General features: G+C 38.3%; 1 protein-coding gene across 1 annotated transcript in view; it reads right to left on the reverse strand.

Moving 5' to 3' along the window:
* Positions 1–21,953, reverse strand: part of cfap61 (cilia and flagella associated protein 61) — a 45,295-nt gene that overhangs the window by 19,107 nt on the left and 4,235 nt on the right. Inside the window, exons 8-16 of the mRNA XM_052099120.1 lie at positions 19,587–19,805; positions 19,163–19,269; positions 16,137–16,176; positions 15,232–15,371; positions 14,744–14,870; positions 14,575–14,652; positions 12,794–13,000; positions 12,586–12,714; positions 6,714–6,841 (exon numbers count right to left, since the gene is read on the reverse strand). Coding sequence (XP_051955080.1) covers positions 6,714–6,841; positions 12,586–12,714; positions 12,794–13,000; positions 14,575–14,652; positions 14,744–14,870; positions 15,232–15,371; positions 16,137–16,176; positions 19,163–19,269; positions 19,587–19,805 — 1,175 coding nt within the window. The remainder of the gene's footprint in view (positions 1–6,713; positions 6,842–12,585; positions 12,715–12,793; positions 13,001–14,574; positions 14,653–14,743; positions 14,871–15,231; positions 15,372–16,136; positions 16,177–19,162; positions 19,270–19,586; positions 19,806–21,953) is intronic.

The raw sequence follows: 21,953 nt of genomic DNA on the forward strand, positions 1-21,953 counted from the left end.
CATTCAACATTTTACAAAGCTTCAGCAATTTGAGATTCTAAACATAAATGGCATCCATGGCTGGGTTTCCCGAAGCACTAAGTAGAATGTTTGTAGCGCTTAAGTAGTACTAAATCTCTAAGGTGCGTTTCCCAAAAGCATTGTTATCCAAGTAGTCTGTAAAACTTTTGTAAATTAACGAGAGCTTTTAACCTCTCTTAAGTCCGTTAAGTGTAACTTAAACATATATTTCTGGCAACATTCACAGTTTGTCAAAGACAATGGGACATTTAATAAATTGTATGTATATATTTTAATCATTGGAAAGCCATTATAAACTATCTAGAGGATAACATGTTGAAAAAATCGCTATGAAATCAATAGACAGTCGCCGCAGTCTGTGCATCCGATGTGATAGGTCTAAATTTACAAGACACGTAATACAGTATAACATTATATTAGCCTTCATTGATAAGCATAACTGTTATGGCAATAGTCATGTTCTTATTAAAGAGTTTATTTAAGAAGACACATCTGAGTAATGTGACCATGCAGTTTAAAACTAAATATGCCTTAATAAATCATTAAAATATGGATAACAGAGGACATTAAAGCGAGAGTGAGCAATGAGAGATGTATATTAAGAAAATAAATAGGGTACATTTTGATTTCACGCTGGAAGTGTGTTATTTCTTTGCCTCTAGTGGCACCAATTGGAATTGCAACAATAATGGCTGTTTGCAAACAGGTTTCCCAAACACCCCCCATTTACACTTTTCAGACAAATCAACCTACTTACTTATAACGGTCTCGCATTCTATTCTGGGATGGGGAAAGTACTTTAACATAATATTTTCACATTAAAATCTGTTTCAACTGTAGAAAGAATGATTGTCTAAAGTGGCAGTGGCAATGTAATACGTTTTACAATAAAAAACAGACCCTGTGTACAAAACCGACTTTGTTCATTTTGGATAATGAGGCTGGTTTATGTAAAAAAAAAAAATTCTGTACAGAAATGAATACCGGTGAATGAAGGTAGGACAGTAACGAGATCCAAACAAAAGCGGTGTGGTGTGTGTGGGGTTATTCCGCAAACACTCGATGGACAGATGCTGAAATTATTTCCACTGCTGCAATGGGCCACATTAAAGCTCTTTCTTCTCTGACCATCACAGTAAAAGCCTTTCCTTTTGTTTTGTCCTTGTTTTGTTTCCTGTGTGTAGTGGTCTCCCCCCGTTGTCCTCCCCCCGTCCCCTCAGGAGTGTAAAAAGGTCTCTTGTCATGTAAATGACCTTTTTTGTACGTGCTAGAAAGACGTGATCTGTATCTGTGGCGGGAGAGGAAATCAGGCTAGCGCGTTAAAAGAAAAGCGCTTCTGAGTGACGAGGTCTGCGGATTGTCATGATTGATTAGGCAGAGGACAGCAGACAAACAGCCGCAGATCTGCTTTCTAGCGGTCTAAGTGATGTGGACAGACAGTGCTGTTACTGGATCTTCATCTATGCTTTTTATTTGAACTGTTTTCTTCATTTAACTCCCTCCTGTCTGAATTGCACAAAATGAAACTGCAGTGAAAGTTTAAGGGAAAATGGCTTGTAATTAACCACACTTTTCAAGTAGAACTTACTCAACAGAGGTTCAGTGAAAAGAGAGGCTTTTGACTGATGTTGGTCCACCTGTTTTATTTTTCTGTATTTTATAACCAATTTCAACCCTGTTACCAAAATTTGGGACATGTCTAAATACAGTTTAAAAACACTGATTTGTGTGAATTCATTCATTTCTAGCAATAAATATGAAATAAACATAAACATTTAATAATTAATAAAAAAAAATATGCCAGAACAGTAACAGGGTTGCATATTCAGTCTAAATTAAGCCATCACTCAGTAGTGGATAACAAGTTTGGGACCAAATGCTGGTTTGTAGTTATTGATAAATTTGTCATAATTATTTTACATTATATCATAATACTGTATATTACATTATATAGTATTTTTGGATAATTTTCTTATAATAACTTGGGTAACAGGGTTGAATTGTTGGGCTTGACGAATGCTGTCAACACTAGAAATTATATTATATTATATTTTACTATAAAAATATTATATAACATTATATTATATTATATTGTATTATTTATTTGATAATTTTCTTATAATAAATTGGGTTTGTTGGGCTTGACGAATGCTGTCAACAATAGAAATTATACTATATTATATCATATTATATTATATTTAGTGCTGTCAATCCATAAAAGATTTTAATCAAATTAATTACATGATGTCCCGATTAATTAATCCCTCATATAACAATAATTCAATATATAATGATGAAATAATTATACATAGTTATCTTTAAATATTAAAAGAGTAAATATATATATATATATATATATTCAGATAATTAAAATGCATTACATTCTTGTGCAGAAGAGTTCATCATTGATAAGACGATACAAAAAGTGGCTTTAGAATACAATGTATTGTTTACTACCATATTATTGATCATAAGTCAATCATTGGCACACAGTTCACAGCAATCCATTACACAAGTGAGTTTGTCAATCAGTTTGAGATTCATTAGTCAAGTCAAGTCATATGGTTTTTATTGTCGTTCAACCATATACAGTTAGTACAGTACACAGTGAAACAAGACAATGTTCCTCCAGGACCATGGTGCTACATACAACAACATAGTGCAAACACAGAACCACATGAGACTACACAGACTAAATAACATACCTATATAAAGTGCACGTGCAAAAAGTACGGGACAGTACAATACAATTACTAAAAATGAACAGGACAATAGTCACAGTGAGAGACAATGCAGTGCCGACCAGTACACAGTAGTGCAAAAAGATGACAGTTTCTAAAAATACCAAATGTAAACATAACATCCTATGAGATAGTGTTCTATGCACATAGCAGTTATTGAGGTAGCAGCCAGGTATAAAGTGACAATAATTAAAGTGCAACTCAGGACACGTGTGTGTGTGTCAGTCCAGTCTCTGAGTATTGAGGAGTCTGATGGCTATGGGGAAGAAGCTGTTACACAGTCTGGCCGTGAGGGCCCGAATGCTTCGGTACCACTTTCCAGACGGCAGGAGGGTGAAGAGTTTGTGTGAGGGGTGTGTGGGGTCATCCACAATGCTGGTTGCTTTGCAGATGCAGTGTTTTGTGTAAATGTCTTTGATGGAGGGAAGAGAGACCCCGATGATCTTTTCAGCTGTCCTCACTATCCTCTGCAGGGCTTTGCGGTCCGAAGCGGTGCAAGTCCCAAACCAGGCAGTGATGCAGCTGCTCAGGATGCTCTCAATAGTCCCTCTAGAGAATGTAGTGAGGATGGGGTGTGGGAGATGTGCTTTCCTCAGCCTTCGAAGAAAGTAGAGATACTGCTGTGCTTTCTTGGTAATAGAGCTGGTGTTGAGGGACCAGGTGAGGTTCTCCGCCAGGTGAACACCAAGGAATCTGGTGCTCTTGACGATCTCCACAGAGGAGCCGTCGATGTTCAGCAGAGAATGAGTTCACCTTGTGCTCTCCTAAAGTCAACAACCATCTCTTTTGTTTTGTCGACATTCAGGGACAGGTTGTTGGCTCTACACCAGTTCGTCAGCCGCTGCACCGCCTCTCTGTATACTGACTCGTCGTTCTTGCTGATGAGACCCACCACGGTCGTGTCATCGGCGAACTTAATGATGTGGTTCTATCTGTGCATTGCTGCACATCCGTGAGTCAGCTAAGTGAATAGGAGTGGACTGAGCACACAGCCCTGGGGGCCCCAGTGCTCAGTGTGGTGGTGGTGGAGATGCTGTTCCCAATCCGGACTGACTGAGGTCTCCCAGTCAGGAAGTCCAGGATCCAGTTGCAGTGGGAGGTGTCCAGGCCCAGCAGGATCAGCTTTACAATCAGGTGCTGAGGAATGATTGTGTTGAATGCTGAGCTGAAGTCTATGAACAGCATTTGAACGTATGAGTCCTTTTTATCTAGGTGGGTGAGGGCCAGATGGAGGGTGGTTGCGATGATGTCGTCTGTTGATCGGTTTGGACGATACGCGAGCTGCAGTGGGTCTAGTGAGGGGGGCAGCTGGGTCTTAATGTGCCTCATGGCGAGCCTCTCGAAGCACTTCATGATAATGGGTGTGAGTGCGACGGGACGGTAGTCGTTGAGACAGGACACTGAAGGCCTTGTTTAAGGACCCGTCAATTTCAACAAGCATCAGACATGCATGTGTAGCGTCTCGGGTGCGCTTGCGTCATAAACATAAAATTTTTAGGTAACTATGTCAAGTTAAATATAGTTTAATACTTAGAACACATCTTTAGATCCCTTAGTTCGAATTTGCGCTCCATCAAATGTTTTGAACGCAAGAACGTAACGCATGTCTGTGTTGTTCTGCTGAAATGTTGTTTTCTTCACTGCGCATTGCCACACAGCTGAAATTTCAATTACTGCCCTCTGGAGTAAACAGGTGGTACTACAAGCTTGCATTTCTCAGGAATCTTCCTTATTACAATCCGTGGACATTGCGATTTGCAGACAATGCAGACAATTTGTTTAAAAAATGTATGTAATGTTCCATAATAGGGCAAGAAGTCATATTTTCAGTAATTATATATATTTGTCCATCTTCGACACAAGAATAAACAGTGAATTTGTGGCTTAAGCATGTGGTTTTTCTGTCAGAGGGCTGTTCTTGACGATCAGCTCATGGCTTTCTCTTCTTATCAGCAGCTGACAGGCCTGCATTGTGGCCGGTATTTGACTGCTACATTTGGGGGCCACGCAGGGGCCATGCATATTTAAAGGCCCTCTATGGTTCTGCATTTCACCCCATCCTCAGGGGCATAAAAGCAGAGAGAGAGAGGGGCCAATGGATTTGGCTTGACAGATAAGCACTGTCTGCCATGGCCTACACCCTCTCCATTAGTCAGTTGGCCTCTACAGGGGCTGACCGGCCATAAGTTTCCTGGACACTAACTGCCTCATTAGTCAAGTCATTAGTGACAGCAAACACCAATTGCGGCCTAGAGAACAGTGGCGGGGCTAACTAAAGGGCCAGAGTGTGACCCCTGCACACTGCCAGCTCTAGACAGCTGCATGCCCGCAGTGACTGCCAAAGCTGCAGGAGTTAACACACACACACACACGCATCCGTAGAGTGACCTCTGGTTGCCAGGCAGTTATCAGCTTTCAGGAAACAAGAATGGCCTTAAATCACTACTTTGTTTGGAGTGGCTGAATCCAAACCCATGACATCTTCTGATTTCCTCTTGAGAACTGACATTCTGAAAATGTAAATCCTTTAGTAGCTCAAAAGAAGACTTAATATGTAGGAGGGATACTTATGTCATTGTTAGTGTCTATGCTTTAAAAGAAAATGAATAGTTTGCTCAAAAATACACATTCTGAAATGACTATCAGTTACTTACTCTCATGTCATGACTCTGTTTCTCCTATTGAACACAAAAGTCTGGGTCATCAAGCTCCAAAAAGGACATAAAGCACCATAACGTAACCAGAAAATATTACTTACATTTTGGCAACACAAAACTGGCTTAAGAGGAATTATGGATGTACCAATATATCAGAAAGAGTTTTATTGCCAAGCATGCTTCCACATACAAGGAATTTTTCTTGGTAACAGAAGCTATGTATGAACTTTACTTACACTGTCTTTTTGTGTGCTTTTTTGGAGGCTGACAGCCACTGGTCACAATATGCTTTTATTGTATATGTATATGTATATAAACAAACATTTCTAATTCTATGTTCCACACACATTCTGATCTCAAAGGATCACATTACTGTACCTAAATTTTGCTAAACGATTGTTACGTGGCTCGTTGTATGTATCATGGCAGTGAACATTAGATGTGCTACAACAACAATGACTTCTATTACCTTTCACACAAATCAAAAGTAAAACTGCAGATTATCAGTTTATAAACACATACTTTTCACCCCGTTCCTTACACAATGTTACCTTATGACATCTAAACACTTTTACTATAGTGCATTTGTAAGGTGATACAATTTATCATTTGCATTACATAACCAACTACATTTACAAGCTTGTTCAAGTGCGAAATTGCATGGTAGCTCGACTGATAGAGCATTGCACTTGCGATGCAAAGGACCATGGTACGAGTACTGAAGAGCATGCGAGTCGAGTTTTGTGTTTTTTATATCACATTTGCTTTTTATGACACTATCAGTTAGGTTTAAGGAAGGGTTGTAGGTTTTGTTGATTTAAAATGCATTGACCTTAAAAATCTCTTCTGTTTGGGAGCGAACACACTTTTAGCCCCGCACAGTGGACATGTCACCTTGGAACTGCCATCACATATGTAATAAACCATGTAGTTACATTCTGCAAAAATGTCACCACAGTCACTTATTTTTTATAAGATCAGGCTGTCCACAGAAGAAAGAAAGCTGGGTTTGTAACAACAAAAATGATAGTAAATGATAACAGAATTTTTATTTTTGGGTAAACTATTTCTTTAAATACAAAGAGATCTCTGTGCAGTGGGCGTATAATCCAATATACAGGTATTAATTGGAGCATGCTGGGCTGAGTGTTATTGTACAAAGCCGTAAGCTCAGATTTCATGCAATGATTTTTTTTGCTCAAATCCCTGAGGGTCACTCTCACTAATTACAATCACACGAGAGATGATGTCCTCCACCCAATTTATTGTCATTCTAAAAATATAACATGCTTACCAGAAAGTCAGTGCTTCAAGAAGAGCTAAACTGGTGTCGGATGCTCCTACAACCACTATTCTGGCATTGATGGTGACCTTTGGCTCCATGGTCAGCTTTCTGTTTGTGTAGTACAGAGCAAAGGGAACCTGGCAGGAAGACATGAGAAAAGATGTGTGATTTTTAGGAAACGGTTCTATTTAGATGCCAAGTGTGTTCCCATGAATTAACCTCAAATTATTTGATAGATTTTAATCTGTAATGGATGCAGCAATAAACATAAAATAGAACCTTCATTTTCTTTAATTTCATTTTTTGTTTATTTTTTATTGGAACATCTGCCAATTTGGAAGTTCTGTTTAACCGTGCTATCCTGTGACATCTACCCCTTGAAAATAATGGCCATATTTTTAGGAGTGATATAAAAACAAATCTGACCACATGATTCATACAGAGGGATGATTCTCTAACAGTCTTTTTCAGAATCTCATTATGTGTACATTCATACTGGCCTCCTTAAGGTCAGCTCTGTAAAAGTTTGTCTACTGTGGTGATAGAAGCAAGCAAAACTGACCTTCCTATCCTAAACCTGTCAGGATCGGAGTAAGGATGAGGACTCAATCGCAGAGAAAGTTTAACAGTCTTTATTGAATGAACACTGCAGGCAGGTGGAAAGTGGCAAAAGTTCATAAAACTGGCACAGGTTGCAGATTGGAATATCCAGGAATGATAATCGTCAAACCCAGGCGTTAATTAAGCAGAGGTTTTGGTGGCCGTCACTGGCACGGGACTCTCATGAGTTTGTTTTGGCCTGTCCTATTTGAGCTAGCAATAAGAGTTCCAATCAACCACTAGCAGGGCTTCTCCAACCATTGTCAGTCCCTTCAAGACCCTGGTCCCATATTGCCATGGATTTTGTTACTGGTATGCCCCCATCTAGTGGAAATACCGTGATTTTGACTGTGGTGGATCGATTCACGAAGGCAGCTCATTTTATCCCCCTCCCCACATTACCATCAGCGAGGGAGACAGCTGTGTTTGTCGTTGACCATGTCTTTCGCTATCATGGCCTCCCGGTAGACATGGTTTCCGAGAGGACGGTCATGGACATGGTTTCAGGTTGGGCGAATAGCCCCACTGCAGGACAGTTGTGCGGTCCGGCACAGGAACGAACAACAGATTCTCTGGGCACTTTGTGGGAGTGGTGATGTCGCATAAGGCTGACTCTGGGCTCAATCTCCCATTATACCGCTGCCACCACCCTGTTAGATAAAATGATGGTATCAGGAGAGGCTGAGCTGCTCTCGATGTCAAAGAAGCGAGATAGTGTGTTGGGTTTAAGGTTCTTAGATCCAGGATGATACAAAATTATAAAATCCAATCTGACAAAAATGTGCCTAATGAACCTATTTAGGATTTAGTCCCTTAGTAGTACTGATGTACTTCTTGTGGTCAGTCCACACAACAAATGGTACCCCCGACCTTTCCAACCAGTGATTCCACTCCCCCAATTTTCGATTTCGAGCCTTAAGCAGCTTTCTCACAATAAACGGCTTTCTGGTGTCAATGTAAATGTAGACAGTGATCGACTTCTGAAGTGTGATTTATAAGACAGACCAAAATTGAGTGATACTACAAGAATTTACGTAGTTATTATTTTTAAATGATCAGTATAGAAACTCAAATTATCTAACATACTAACAGTATATAAGCACATAGTGGTCACTGAATCGTGGTTACAGCCCTCTTCCTTTGGGTTTGAGGTGGGAAAATATGATTTCTTAAGTCAGCAGTAGCATTTTATATATATTTATATGAAATGGCCCGGTTGTATCATCAAGATCTTTACTGTCATCTTGATCACATAAATGTTAATTTGGTGCAACAAAATCATTCCTCCTTGCCCTGTATTATGTCAGGTACATGTTTCTCCTTTAAGTTAGTTAAACAGTAATCCTAAAAGCACTGCTGGTTTCCTGCACTTTTTCCTTTTTCCATTTGGAAGTGTTCCCCTCCGTGACAAAAGTTTAATCACAGCGAGCACTACAGAATATTTCACAAAGCACTTATCTAGCTAAAAAGATACCTGCTCACTGAACAGGAAAAAGCCTTTGCATTAGTGAGCACTATAACTAATCTAAAATATTGAAAAGAGTTCCATAGAAGCCATCCACCGATAGAAATTAAAACCATGCCTTCAAAACCATTAATTTCAGTTCGCTGTACACCTAATATGAGGTATTGAAATTGTAGATTCTTAAAGCAGGTTTAGCCACAGGGACACATTCGTCATCTTTGAATCAACTCAAAGCGAACAGCTGCCGTGTTTCCCTAATTATTCTCTCTCTCTAGATCTCTAATTGGCCCTTGAGCATGAATAATTTGAGGGATTTGTTCCGTGGTACTCCTTATCTGATTTAACATGAAAGAATAGAAGCAGACACAGTGCACTCTAGGAAGAGAGAGACCCAAAACTGGGGTTTGTCATTGTAATATAAGGAAACATAGCTGATTACACGGCCATCAGTGATTGGCTCTTCAGAGCCATTATTTAAATACTATAATCAATGGCAGAGACTAAAAGGATTATCAATTCTGGATATGTGGGGCCACTCAAAGACTCAAGCAAAGACAAAAGCATAAGAGGAAATGTTTGCTCAAAAATGGTAGGGACATTGGGAGAATTCCATTCGGAAGTGAGTATTCCTATGCCCAGGGTCGCATTGGCCATCGGGAGGGGTGGGCCACTTGGTTGATGTGCGTTATGATATGAAAATAAGCAACAACAACAACAAAAAAAATAAAATAAATAAATAGCCAATTAAATCCCCTCATCTCTGATGCTACATCGATGACAGACCAACGGGCCATTCATCCAGAACACAACGCAATGGCATCAATTCTGATAATAATATGGCATTAAAAGCAAGCTGACCGTGTCCTCTCTGCTCAGGTAAAGCCAGCGCAGGTGCGTCCGTCTCAAATGCTTAGGGCAAAGCAGGACTTCTGTCAAACGTAATGACCTTCGTAACACAACACTCTATCGATGGAGAGCGAACAGGTGCTGTAACTCTGATTAATTCATCTGAACCGGACGGAGGATTAGCACAGTGATTGCGCTCTTATCTGTGGCATTGCCTGGACACCAGCGTTGCTGAGCTACCAAATGGACCTTTCTAGAGTGAACGGAGTAAAGTGACAGCTTGTACATTTTCTCTAATGCACTGCATGCACGCACTCACATAATACTGCATATGACACAGAAGCTCTGTTCCAAAACATTGATCTGCCTTGCTGTCTACCGCCCATTTAGGCAGCTACCTTATAAGGGCCATTCACACAAAACGCATTCTAGCATTAAATTTATAAGCGTATTAACTCCAATACAACATTCTACATAGGCAACAACTCAGCACATCAAACAAAGAACACTGAAGACTTGACTTGCTTTTGATTACGGTCAAATTTGCCATTAGCTTGTTGCTAAGCTCTTGTCACGATTCTCTAATGAGCATAAATACAAATAGCACACACAAATATTCGGTTAAGTTGTTCTCTTTAATTAGATAGAAAACATTTTTGTCTTTTGTTTTGCATTTATTGAAAAGGGCTGTTCACATAGGATGCATTCTAGCATTAAAAAACACAACAGAACAAAATGGAATTTAACAGAAGCCATGTTTTTAAGCTTATTACCTCCTATACACCATTGCTAGCTTAATTTGGAACACACTACATAGACTGCAACTCAGCAAAATAGTGCGGCTCAAGCAAAGAACATGGAAGACTCTACATTTTATTTCAGTCAAGTTTACCGTTAGCATGTTGCTAAGCTAACGCCACAACAATACTCTGAGCAAAAAACACACAAAACTTGGGTAAAATATTATTGCTTTTATTATATACAGTATGTTTACCGGTAGGGTATACCATTTTTACCTAAATGTTTTGGTATTTAATGAATTTCTATGCTTGTATAGATGTTAATAGATATATTTAAATATAGGTACATAATCAACATCTCCCTCGCTTCATACACCATCTTTTCCATGAGCTTGTTGCACATGCAAAGCTGTTTAAAAGCCAAAGTATTTTTCGGATTTTCGTGTGTGGTGTGCCAGTAAGTCTCGCGCACAGTGTGTGTGGAATGAGACAATGCATTCTTGCGCTAGACATATTGCAACGAATAGAATAGAACGCAAGTGTATCAAGACGCATTTTTAATGTTATTTTTAACTTCACATGGGATCTAAAAAAAACGTTGGGCTATTGGTGAGATGCTGATAAACACAACGGTCAAAGATGTAAGTCTAGCGCAAATTAAAGTTCTTTTAAATTCATACGGCATCTAAAAATGTGCCGCTCCTGTACAAGATGCTGAATATACAGTGATACATATCGTAAAGGTCAAAAATGTCCATCTATCACATGTTTACATAGAAATGCTATATGTTGTGAACAGCCCCTTAGAAGGCAGCATAGCCATGCTATCTAGCTTTTGTCTGAAGTATGCCTTAAGATTGCCTTAAAATGCAGCCTAGGTAGACAGATCTCTAGGTTTTGAAACATAGCCAAGGTCTTAACACACCCACAATTTTTGTGTTTGGAAATATCCTTATCATTCTACCTGATGTCTTCTATTGAAGAAAATTGTGAAATTATGTATGCTAAATGCATTCGGAACAACCCATGATTCATTTAACCCATTTAGATTGTATAGAAGAAACATTGTATAAAGTAAAAAATGCCCTCTGGCTAGAGAGTGTGTGGGGTATCTCAAACTGAATTAAACACACACACACACAGGTCAGCAGCAGATGTTGGTTGTTCTGATGATGGCTGGATAAGAATGCTGCTGCTTTACCTGTTAGAAACCAGTGTAAACATTCACCACCATCTGCCACCTTCCATCCATTTGTTTCTTTACAACCACACACTCTATAACCTCAGGCAAAAACTGCCTTTGATCTGTTTCACTTACGGCTAATGATTGCGATGCACAAAACGCATAATGAGTTGAATAATGCGAACAGCTAGAGAGTTAATTATTGATAAACGTAAGTGAGAGAAACAAAGATACCCGGCAGTCCCTTGACAGTTTATGGATGGATAGTTTTAACAAACTATAAGTGTGATGGCACATTCGTTTACTGCACAGCACCCTCTGGTGGTACATAATTAAAAAGTTATTTTTAGATCATTCTTAGAACTTTGTCATGACAGATATTTAAAGGAATAACCAGGGTTCAAAGCAAGTTAAGCTCAATCAACACATTTGTGGCATAATGTTGATAACCACAATAATTTATATTCTCTTGTCCCTCCTTTAAAAAAAAAAGATAAAGAAAAAAATCTGGGTTTCAGTGAGGCACTTAAAGGAAGTGAACGGGGGCCAATCCATAAACTTTACAATACTCACTGTTTAGCCACAAAATGTAAACAATATCCATGTTAATATGATTTTAGAGTTATAAAATCGCTTACTAACCTTTTCTGTGTAAAGTTATATCCAATTTTACAACTTCGTTACCATGACGATGTAACACCATAAACCCTAATACGTGATTTAAACAAGTTTACAGCTCAAATAATACATGCTTTTAACAGAAGATTTAATGTAAGTGCTTTTATAAAATCATAAGCTTCACATTTCTGCTTTTAAACCCTCTGAAAATTGGCCCCATTCACTTCCATTGTAAGTGCCTCACTGGTACCTCTTTTGCTTTTTCTTAAAGAAGTAACAAGTCAAAATTATTTTTTGGTAATCATCATTACGCCAAAAATGTTGTCGATTGAACTTAACTTGTTTTGAACCCAGAAATTTCCTTTAAACTTATTTAAAAGTAGATTTTATATTCAGAAACACAAGATGCTGGTTTTGTAGCAGTCCGACCTGTTCTCTGGTGATTCGATGGGATGGTGCGTTGATGCCCAGCTCCTCGAGTGGGTAGATAATTTGTCGTCTCGCACTCACGGGTACCATGAAGTTCAGCACAGCTGGCAGAGACTGAGGACTGTCTTTCTGAGAGCAAAATGAAGAGAAATCCTGTTCTAACACAATGTGTTATAATGTTTAATAAAAACACATCAGTTTAGCTCACCTTCTGTCTGTTATGGTGCAGATAGAGGGGGTAGTTCAAGCAGGACTTGTGTGCCAAGCGCAGCACCTCCTTAAAGAAATGTTTAGTGTGGTGCTGGAATATGGGTTTGAGAAAGAAGTGACAGAGTCGACCGTGTTCCTCTCTCTGGTGAATGCTGAAGTACATGAATCTCTCAACATCAAAGTGGGCTCGGATGAACTCAATGTCCTGGGAGAAACAAACACAGAAAGACATGGCACAGGATTTGTCGGATGGAACAGCAATCACCATAATGAGTCATTGATGGAATGTTACAGGTTTAATAGAAGTAAAGAATTATGGAGCGCATCAGTGACAAACTTTGACTGGTCCCTCAGTTTGTAAAAGCAAGCAAATGTTTTACAGTAGTGCATAAACAGTGGAAGTCTGTGGGGCAAGACATTGCGCTGGAAGAGAGCACAACATTGCTCATCCACTTTTTCAGCCTTGTTGGTTACATATTGTTCCAATAAATTTTTTAGGGATTTCATAAAAGACCTTAATGAAAAATGTCTAAGCTACGAACTGACCCAACCAGCTCCGAGGTGAATCACAACATTACAAACTATGATTTGAAGCCAAAAACTATTTGAAAATCTGACAATAAGACTAAAGTAGAAGACTCGATTCCCCTCAGGATCATGGGTAGTGTAGTTCTTCACCAGAAATCCGCATGTGAACGACTTTATTTATTTTTCTGCTGAACACGAATTAAGATTTTTAGAAGAATATTTCAGCTCTGTAGGTCCTCACAATGCAAGTGAATGGGTACCAAAATTGCGAAGGTCAAAAAAAGCACATAAATGCAACATAAAAGTAATCCATACAACTCCAGTGGTTTAATCCATATCTTCAGAAGCGATATGATAGGTGTGGGTGAGAAACAGATCAATATTTAAGTCCTTTTTCATTATTAGTCTTCACTGCATTCTTCTTCTTTTGTTTTTTACAACACTCCTTCTTGTCCAGTAGGTGGCAATATGCATGAATAATGTGAATCGCCAAAAACAAAAGAAGAAGAATGCAGTGGAGACTAATAATGAAAAAGGACTTAAATATTGATCTGTTTCTTACCCACACCTATCATATCCCTTCTGAAGACATGGATTAAACCATTGGATTACTTTATGCTGCCTCTATGTGCTTTTTGGAGCTTCAAAATTTTAGTCACCATTCACTTGCATTGTATGGACCTACAGAGCTGATCAATTCTTCTAAAAATCTTCATTTGTGTTCTGCAGAAGAAAGAAAGTCATACACATCTAGGATGGCATGAGGGTGAGTAAATGATGACAGAATTTTCATTTTTGGGTGAACTGTCCCTTTAACATGAGACTACTGTGATAAAATCACTTAACTAAGCTTGTCTGTGCAAAGTTATAACTTATATCCAATATTTTAACTCCTGTCATGACAATGTAACGTCAGTGCAAATGGTAAATTTCACTTGATATGTGCAAAATACCATAAAGGTATTAAGATAGGAAGGTGATAAGAAGAATAAATCCACAGGATTAACCAAAAGTTTGTCTGCCAAGTAGTCCCATTGGTTAAAAGGCAATTTATACAACTTTACAACTAATTGAACCCTTTTTTTTAACAGAATAATTGATATAAGTATTTTAACTAAATGCAAGCTTAACATTCCTGATTTTCTGGAATGTCTTGCCCCATAGACTTCCATTGTAAATGCATTATTATAAACAACATTTTTATGAAAGAAAAACCAATTCAAAATTGCTTTAAAACGTCATGGAGTTTACCTCTTCATCTCTGATGATTATTAAACCAACAATTTGCCCCTGAACCTGAGCCACAAATGCCTGAAGAGCAGTGCCGTCCTGAGAATGAGAGTGAGTTAACAGCTCAGAAATAACAAACACAGCTCGAATGTCTCAGTCTAAAACAGTCATTGTGTGATCAGTGACAGACCAAGTCTTTCCGTTTCTGCAGGAACAGATCCAGATCCTCACTGACGGATTCCTGCTGACCGAGACTCTCAATCAAACTCTGGACTGCTGGGATATCGGACGACACAACCACACGCACATCAAACATCCTGACAAACAGAAAATATATTAGCACATGACTCAAACATGCATCCATAGTACACAATTGACTTTTTGAGGCAAGTGAATTGAAAAAATACAGTATACCAGCCATAGAACATATTCATGATTCGTTTAAGAGATTTAAGAGAAGATTTAGAGAAGGGCCGGTACAAGGATGTGATCTCTGGGGGGGCATTTTGATCTTTAGGGTGGGCAAGTGCTTGTCTCTTCGTTGGATTGCGGTAGGGTGGCCCCCTTGATGATTTCGCCATCCAATCGGAACCTTGGGGGGGTACAAGATAATCTAGGGGGGCAATGCCTCCCCTAGCCCCACCTTAGACCCATGATTCAGAGTGTGTATGTGTGTACCTGAGCAGTGCCCAGCGGTGGCACAGGTAGAGCTCCTGTGGAAAAGTGCTGGTGTCGTGAGGAATGACTCTAATGAAAGACTGCAGCAGCGGGAATTCTGGGACCAGTTTAGGTACAGAGATCACACAGAAATCACGATCCTGTATGAACACCACCACACATTGTATTACATTTATTAGAACTAAAAGAAAAAGGAAAGTAAGAAAAATGAAATTTGAATTTTTATTAAAGGTATAGTTCACGAAAAAATACGAACTCTGTCACTGTTTAATGTCGTTCCAAACTTGTTTGGGTTTTTTATGTGAAACACAGGAGTAGCTGCTCTTTTCCATAAAATGAAAGTAAACAGTTTCCAGAAACTGTCAGGCTCCAAAAAATTATGAAACAGAACTAAGCACCATAAAAGTAGCTGATGCGCTATATTCCAAGTGTTCTGAAAACATACAGTAGATTTGTGTGAGGAACAGACAGAGATTTAAATCATTATTCACTGAAAATCTTCCCCATTGCAAAAACTTCCAATATTCATGCACATTTCAACTTGCCAATTTGGTTTTTATTTGTTTGTTTTTTATCCATTGTTAATGTTTTTCTAGTTCTTGATTTTAATTTAGTCTTGTTGAATCTGATCAAAATGTACAGTGTTAGTTAGTTTTTATAAATATATTCTTTACGCAAAGCTATCGTATGGCTTCAGAAGACTTGAAATGTAGTGCACAGGCCATATGGACTACTTCTACGTTATTTTTATGGAGCTTTCTTGCAAATGTTTGGAGCTTGACAGCTTTGTGTTCCACAGAAAATGAGCTTGGACATTAATGTCATTGAGTAAATGGTGATAAAATTGTCATTTTTGGGTAAATTATGCCTTTAATAAGCCACTTGAAAGGTAAACATGTACTTACCGGGAAAACTTTGAACAGGTACGGTAAGAAGTCTGCTGATCTTTGGAATAAAGAAGACAACAATAGACATGAAAGCTTAAAATCATCATCTGTCCTTTAGGAGCAATGAGATATGTTGGGCACTAGAAAGCCAGGATGAGCGATTGATGGTCTCGCTGTCACTTTAAGCATTCTACTCATTAATTACATGTTCATGCTCTGCGGGGAGCGACAGGCCTCCATATTCCACAACAGCTGGGCAAGGTGGCAAACAGACCAGCTCAGCATGAAGCCAAATAACACTGACTGATTTTTACAACAGCTCCTGACTGAAAGCCACTGGAGCTCCGCCAGACAACGAGATAGAGAGAGAGAGTTCCTTTGCCATAGAGTTACTTTCACCAACATGAAACCATACAAATGACATATTTTAGTGAGTTAAAATAGTTCTTCAAGGACACATATTTTATTTTTTTCCTTGGAATTTACACAAATTTTTCTTGCACCAGACAAAGTCATAATTTAGTTTTATGTGACCATTTTCTACCCTTTGTCTGACCGTTAGAAACAAACAGGCTGGTTTTGCTGCTGCTCTGCTAAATTGAGCTTTTATATAAACTAGATATAAAAATTTTTTTAAGACAATGTCAGTAGTGGTGCTTGGCATCGCAAAACTTTCCAACATGATGATAGAGTGTTGGGGTGGTTCCCAGGGCATTGATATGCGGTTGCTAAAAGCGGTTTCTCACTAGCCGATTTTTCCATTGATTTTCAGGTGTGAGCTTCATTAACATAATCACCGGCCAGGCAGAGAAGACAGAGCGTGCATTAGCGTCTCTCAGCGGGAGGTGTTAATCACTAGACTCTTGGGACTCTCTGCTGAGTCAATGGCTTCAAAGACTGAAAAAACACATCCGTTTTGTTTGAAAAAATCATTCTGTCACTGAGGTGGGGTCTTGTGTTCTCGTCAAATGACCAATGAGCTTCTTTTACTGAAGAACGGAAAAGACGTTAAGAGAAGGTTATTGCTCTTTGGAGTCAACAAGTATGTTTGTATTACATACAGTATCTAATATGTCATAACATGACAGACTATTAAAAGAAAAACAATTCTGCTGCCCAGATCTTTGCACAACTTGACTATAAATGTGTAAAAACTTTTACATTTAATACTTGGGTCATATTTAATTTAATATAACATAAACATAAGCTTTATATTTTTATACAGCTTTAGATTATATAAATATATTGTAGTCTACATTTATATAACATTATATATAAATATGCATACCTTCAAGTATTGTACTTTTGTATAATTTTAGTTCATGGTGCTTTAATATATTTTTGAATGGTTCACTTTCTACCAAATGACACACATTTGTTGTCCAGCTCTTTGCACTTTGTGACAATAAATGTGTGAAAGAAAAAGATGCAATTTATTTTTGCTATGCATTCTCAATTTGACATGCCTTTAACTCTTTGAGTAATGTTGAAAAATGCCTCTATATTCATAAGCTTCAGGTTGACTGGCTGTGAAAATGGGGCATGACAGTGAAGCGTTGAGAAAAATTAAAGGCAGTCGTTAAGTGTGATACCTTCCCTCCATTTTTAATCGTTAAGTGTGACACCCCCAGGCAAATCGAGTTGTTCTGAATCTGCTAGTGTGGATCCAGCATTAGATGTTCTAGTGGTCTTTGGTGCATCGCTATGGGGTTTCTAGAGTGTTTTGGGCAGCTGTTAGGATGTGACCAGGTGGTTGCTAGGGTATTGCTAGGGTGTTCTCTGTGGTTGCTTAGTGGTAGCTATGGTGTTCTGTGTGGTCTTTGATGCATCGCTATAGGGTCACTAGAGTGTTTTGGTCGGTTATTGGGATGTTACTACTTTAGGCGGTTGCTAGATTAATGCTTGGTTGTTGCTAGGTTTTTTTGGGGTGGTTGCTAAGTGGTTGCTAGGATGTTACTAGGTGGTTGAAAAGGCATTGCTAAGGTTTATTTTATTTATTTTTATTTATTAATTTATTTGGCAGGGACAGTGTACATTAATTAGCATTACTGCAAATGCACCAGAATTAGCCAAAAGGCTATTTTTCATCCGTTGTCCCTGGACAGATCTTAATACTGTCTACCTTAAAAAGAAAAACAGCTTTAAAACATTACAAGGAAAATACTAAATATAAAAACAATAAAACAATATAACTCGTTAAATCCTTTAAATTAATACAGTGTACAAATTCACTATATTTTCAACATTAGGTTAAAATTAGATATAATAATGCACGGTTCTTGCTAAAGTGTTCTGCATAGTTGCTTGGTGGTTGCTAGGATGTTACAAGTTGGTTGCAATGGCATTGCTAGGTTGCTAAAGTGCTTGGAAGGATGTTACCAGGTAGTTACATTTACATTTATGCATTTGACAGACGCTTTTATCCAAAGCGACTTATAGAGCCCTTATTACAGGGACAATCCCCCCGGAGCAACCTGGAGTTAAGTGCCTTGCTCAAGGACACAATGGCGGTGGCTGTGGGGATCGAACCAGCGACCTTCTGATTACCAGTTTAGCAGGTTTTGCTAGAGTGATGTGGGTGATGTGGGTTTCCATGGCACTACTAGATTGTTGTGACTGCTAGGATGTTAATAGGTGGTTGTAAGGGCACTAATAGGTTGTTTCTAGGGTAATCTGGGTGGTTGATAGATGGTTGCTTACTAGACAAAAGAGTCCACCATAAATCTCTGATATTCTTGTTCCTAGATATGGCTGGGGTCCCTCCAGTATAAGCCTATGTGATTTATAAGTAAAAGCACTGTATACTTTCCTCAACAATTAGCATAATGTGAGTTATAATTCATTTCATAAATGAATACTGTTTGTTAAAATCCCTAACCCTAAATACAAGCAATAGTAATAGTAATGCTTACCTCAGCAAACACTAATAATTGAAGATATTTTAAGTCTGCAGTTTGAAAATGGCAAATGCTTTCCAATTGGATTGTTATTCGAATGCTTACCAAACAGGAATGGGTTTAGTGGGGTCACATCTGTGAGCTCACCTCATTTCAAACCTCTTTTCCATGGTGAAGAGCTGGATGCAGAACACATTAGGAGAATCGTGCAGTTCTGGGTCCTTACTGGAGTCCACTGTTTCTTTGATGCATGACTCAATATGCTCTGACTAGTTGGAATAATCAATAAAGAGACGAAATCATGATTTTTACATGACGTGCTTGCCATGTACCTCATTTAGGGATTCCAAAAAGAGTCAATGCAATTCAAATGCTCTGACCTGACATATGCCATTAAGCCCACTGGAAATCTCTTCATCTCTCATACCTTCTTCTGTCTCCAATTCACCCTGTGAAGTTCACTTTGGTTAGGAATGTGACTGGCACATCATTCAACAATTAAGAAATAATAAAATGAGTATATCTTTAAGTATTTTTGCATGTTCTGAAGAATCTGTCATTTAAAACTCACTTCCAAAGGTCCTATGGCTTCATTTGATTCCTGAGTGTCAGGGACATTGTTCTCCTTCTCTGAGGGGTTTGGTTCCTCTGGTTTCGCTGTTTCTTCTGTGTGGTTAGCTGGATTTGTTTTACTCAGTCCTTCAAATCCTCCAAGTTCAAAGCACTTATTGAGGAGCTTCAGGTCAATGTGACCACTCACACTGACGAAACCAACAACAGTTCCTTCACTCTGTGTGAACACAAAAACAAATACAATTAAACACATCTGACTAGTACAAAGTTCAAATAATACGAAAGCAGATTATGTAAATACAGTAATTACAAACTCCGAAATTAGCATTTCTCTGTGCGGTCAGCGACTCTTCTATGAGTCACGTGAAGTGTCACGATCTAAGGGGGAGAGATTGAAACTGCACCCAGCTGATGCACACTCTGTCAAGGGATGCTCGTCCCTCGAGCACACACGCTTAACGCAGCTAGATTATAACGTGATTGCTCGTGACTTATTGAATCACTGTGCATTTCTTATAGTGAAGAAAATTGGCAATGCGCAGCTTTATTAATAAGAGAGCATTTTTTTTGTGAGTTAAAGATGGATTGAAGTGAACAGAAATGTGAGAGGTGTAGTCTTCACCCCATTACTCACAGAAAGAAAATACATATATGATTTGTTTTTGTTTTGGCTTGTTATCAATATAAATATCTAAAACTCCTTTAAAACAATGTACATTTACTTTAGGAACTGTACTGCAGAAGAAAAAATTGTTAGATGAGAATGTTAAATATAATATTAAAAATTGAAATATTTCAAAACATCTGTGAACATATTTTGTGAATCATTTTTATTTATGCAATACAAATGACTATGACAATAACCTTTAATACACATACCTCATCTCATTCCAATCCCCAATGTTTTCTTTCTTCTGTGGTACACAAATGATATTTTTCTATTAAAATCATGGTTTGGTTTGGGTAAGGGGTTAGACTTTATGGTTAGGTTAAGGTTTGGTTTACGGGTTAAACTTAGGAACAATTTTAATAACATTTAAATTAGATATCTTACTTTCCCCCTTTTTTATTTTCCTATTATTATTTTCTTTCCTATTTTTATTGTTTCACCATCTCTTACTATTATTAAGACTTTGGAATTATAATTACAGATCTGTATGGGTGAATCTCAGGACAACATATCCAGGTCACATTTTTTCACCTAAAGTTTTATATTGCACAATTAAACATTAAATGACATACCATTATTTTTTATTGTTTTTCTATTTTTCACACACACACACACACACACACACACACACACACACACACACACACACACACACACACACACACACACATGTTGTGTTTCCATGTTTTATGGGGACTTTCCATAGACATAATGGTTTTTATACTGTACAAACTTTATATTCTATCCCCGAAACCTAACCCTACCCCTAAACCTAACCCTCACAGAAAACTTTCTGCATTTTTACATTTTCAAAAAACATAATTTAGTATGATTTATAAGCTGTTTTCCTCATGGGGACCGACAAAATGTCCCCACAAGGTCAAAAATTTCGGGTTTTACTATCCTTATGGGGACATTTGGTCCCCACAAAGTGATAAATACACGCTCACACATACACACACACACACACACACACACACACACACACACACACACACACACACACACACACACACGCATGTTGTGTTTCCATGTTTTATGGGGACTTTCCATAGACATAATGGTTTTTATACTGTACAAACTTTATATTCTATCCCCTAAACCTAACCCTACCCCTAAACCTAACCCTCACAGAAAACATTCTGCATTATTACATTTACAAAAAACATAATTTAGTATGATTTATAAGCTGTTTTCCTCATGGGGACCGACAAAATGTCCCCACAAGGTCAAAAATTTCGGGTTTTACTATCCTTATGGGGACATTTGGTACCTACAAAGTGATAAATACACGCTCACACACACACACATTGTTGTGTTGATTTGTGCCTAATTGTCATGAAAACAGTGTCCCAAAGCAATAAACATTACTGGTCCAAAAATAGGCTTCTTTCTAATGCTTTCCATTTCATTTTTTTTAATTCAAAATTTTATTCTTGCATCTTTCTTTTGATCTTGGGGTAAAACAATTACTATGTTCTTGACTTGTTCTGATTCACCCATATAATTTAAAACACTCATAACAATGAGAGAACAAAATAACTAGAAAAACAACACCTATGTAATCATTTATGAATTGTCTATGGAAAAAAAATATTCCAGGACTTTTGTAACCCCCCCTAGGCGATGTAGTACAGTACTCCTGCTTAATGGATGGGCCTTTTAGACAAAAGGCAAAACCGCTACAGATGTCTG

The sequence above is a fragment of the Xyrauchen texanus genome, chromosome 30 (genome assembly GCF_025860055.1).
Source record: "Xyrauchen texanus isolate HMW12.3.18 chromosome 30, RBS_HiC_50CHRs, whole genome shotgun sequence".
Taxonomy (NCBI): domain Eukaryota; kingdom Metazoa; phylum Chordata; class Actinopteri; order Cypriniformes; family Catostomidae; genus Xyrauchen; species Xyrauchen texanus.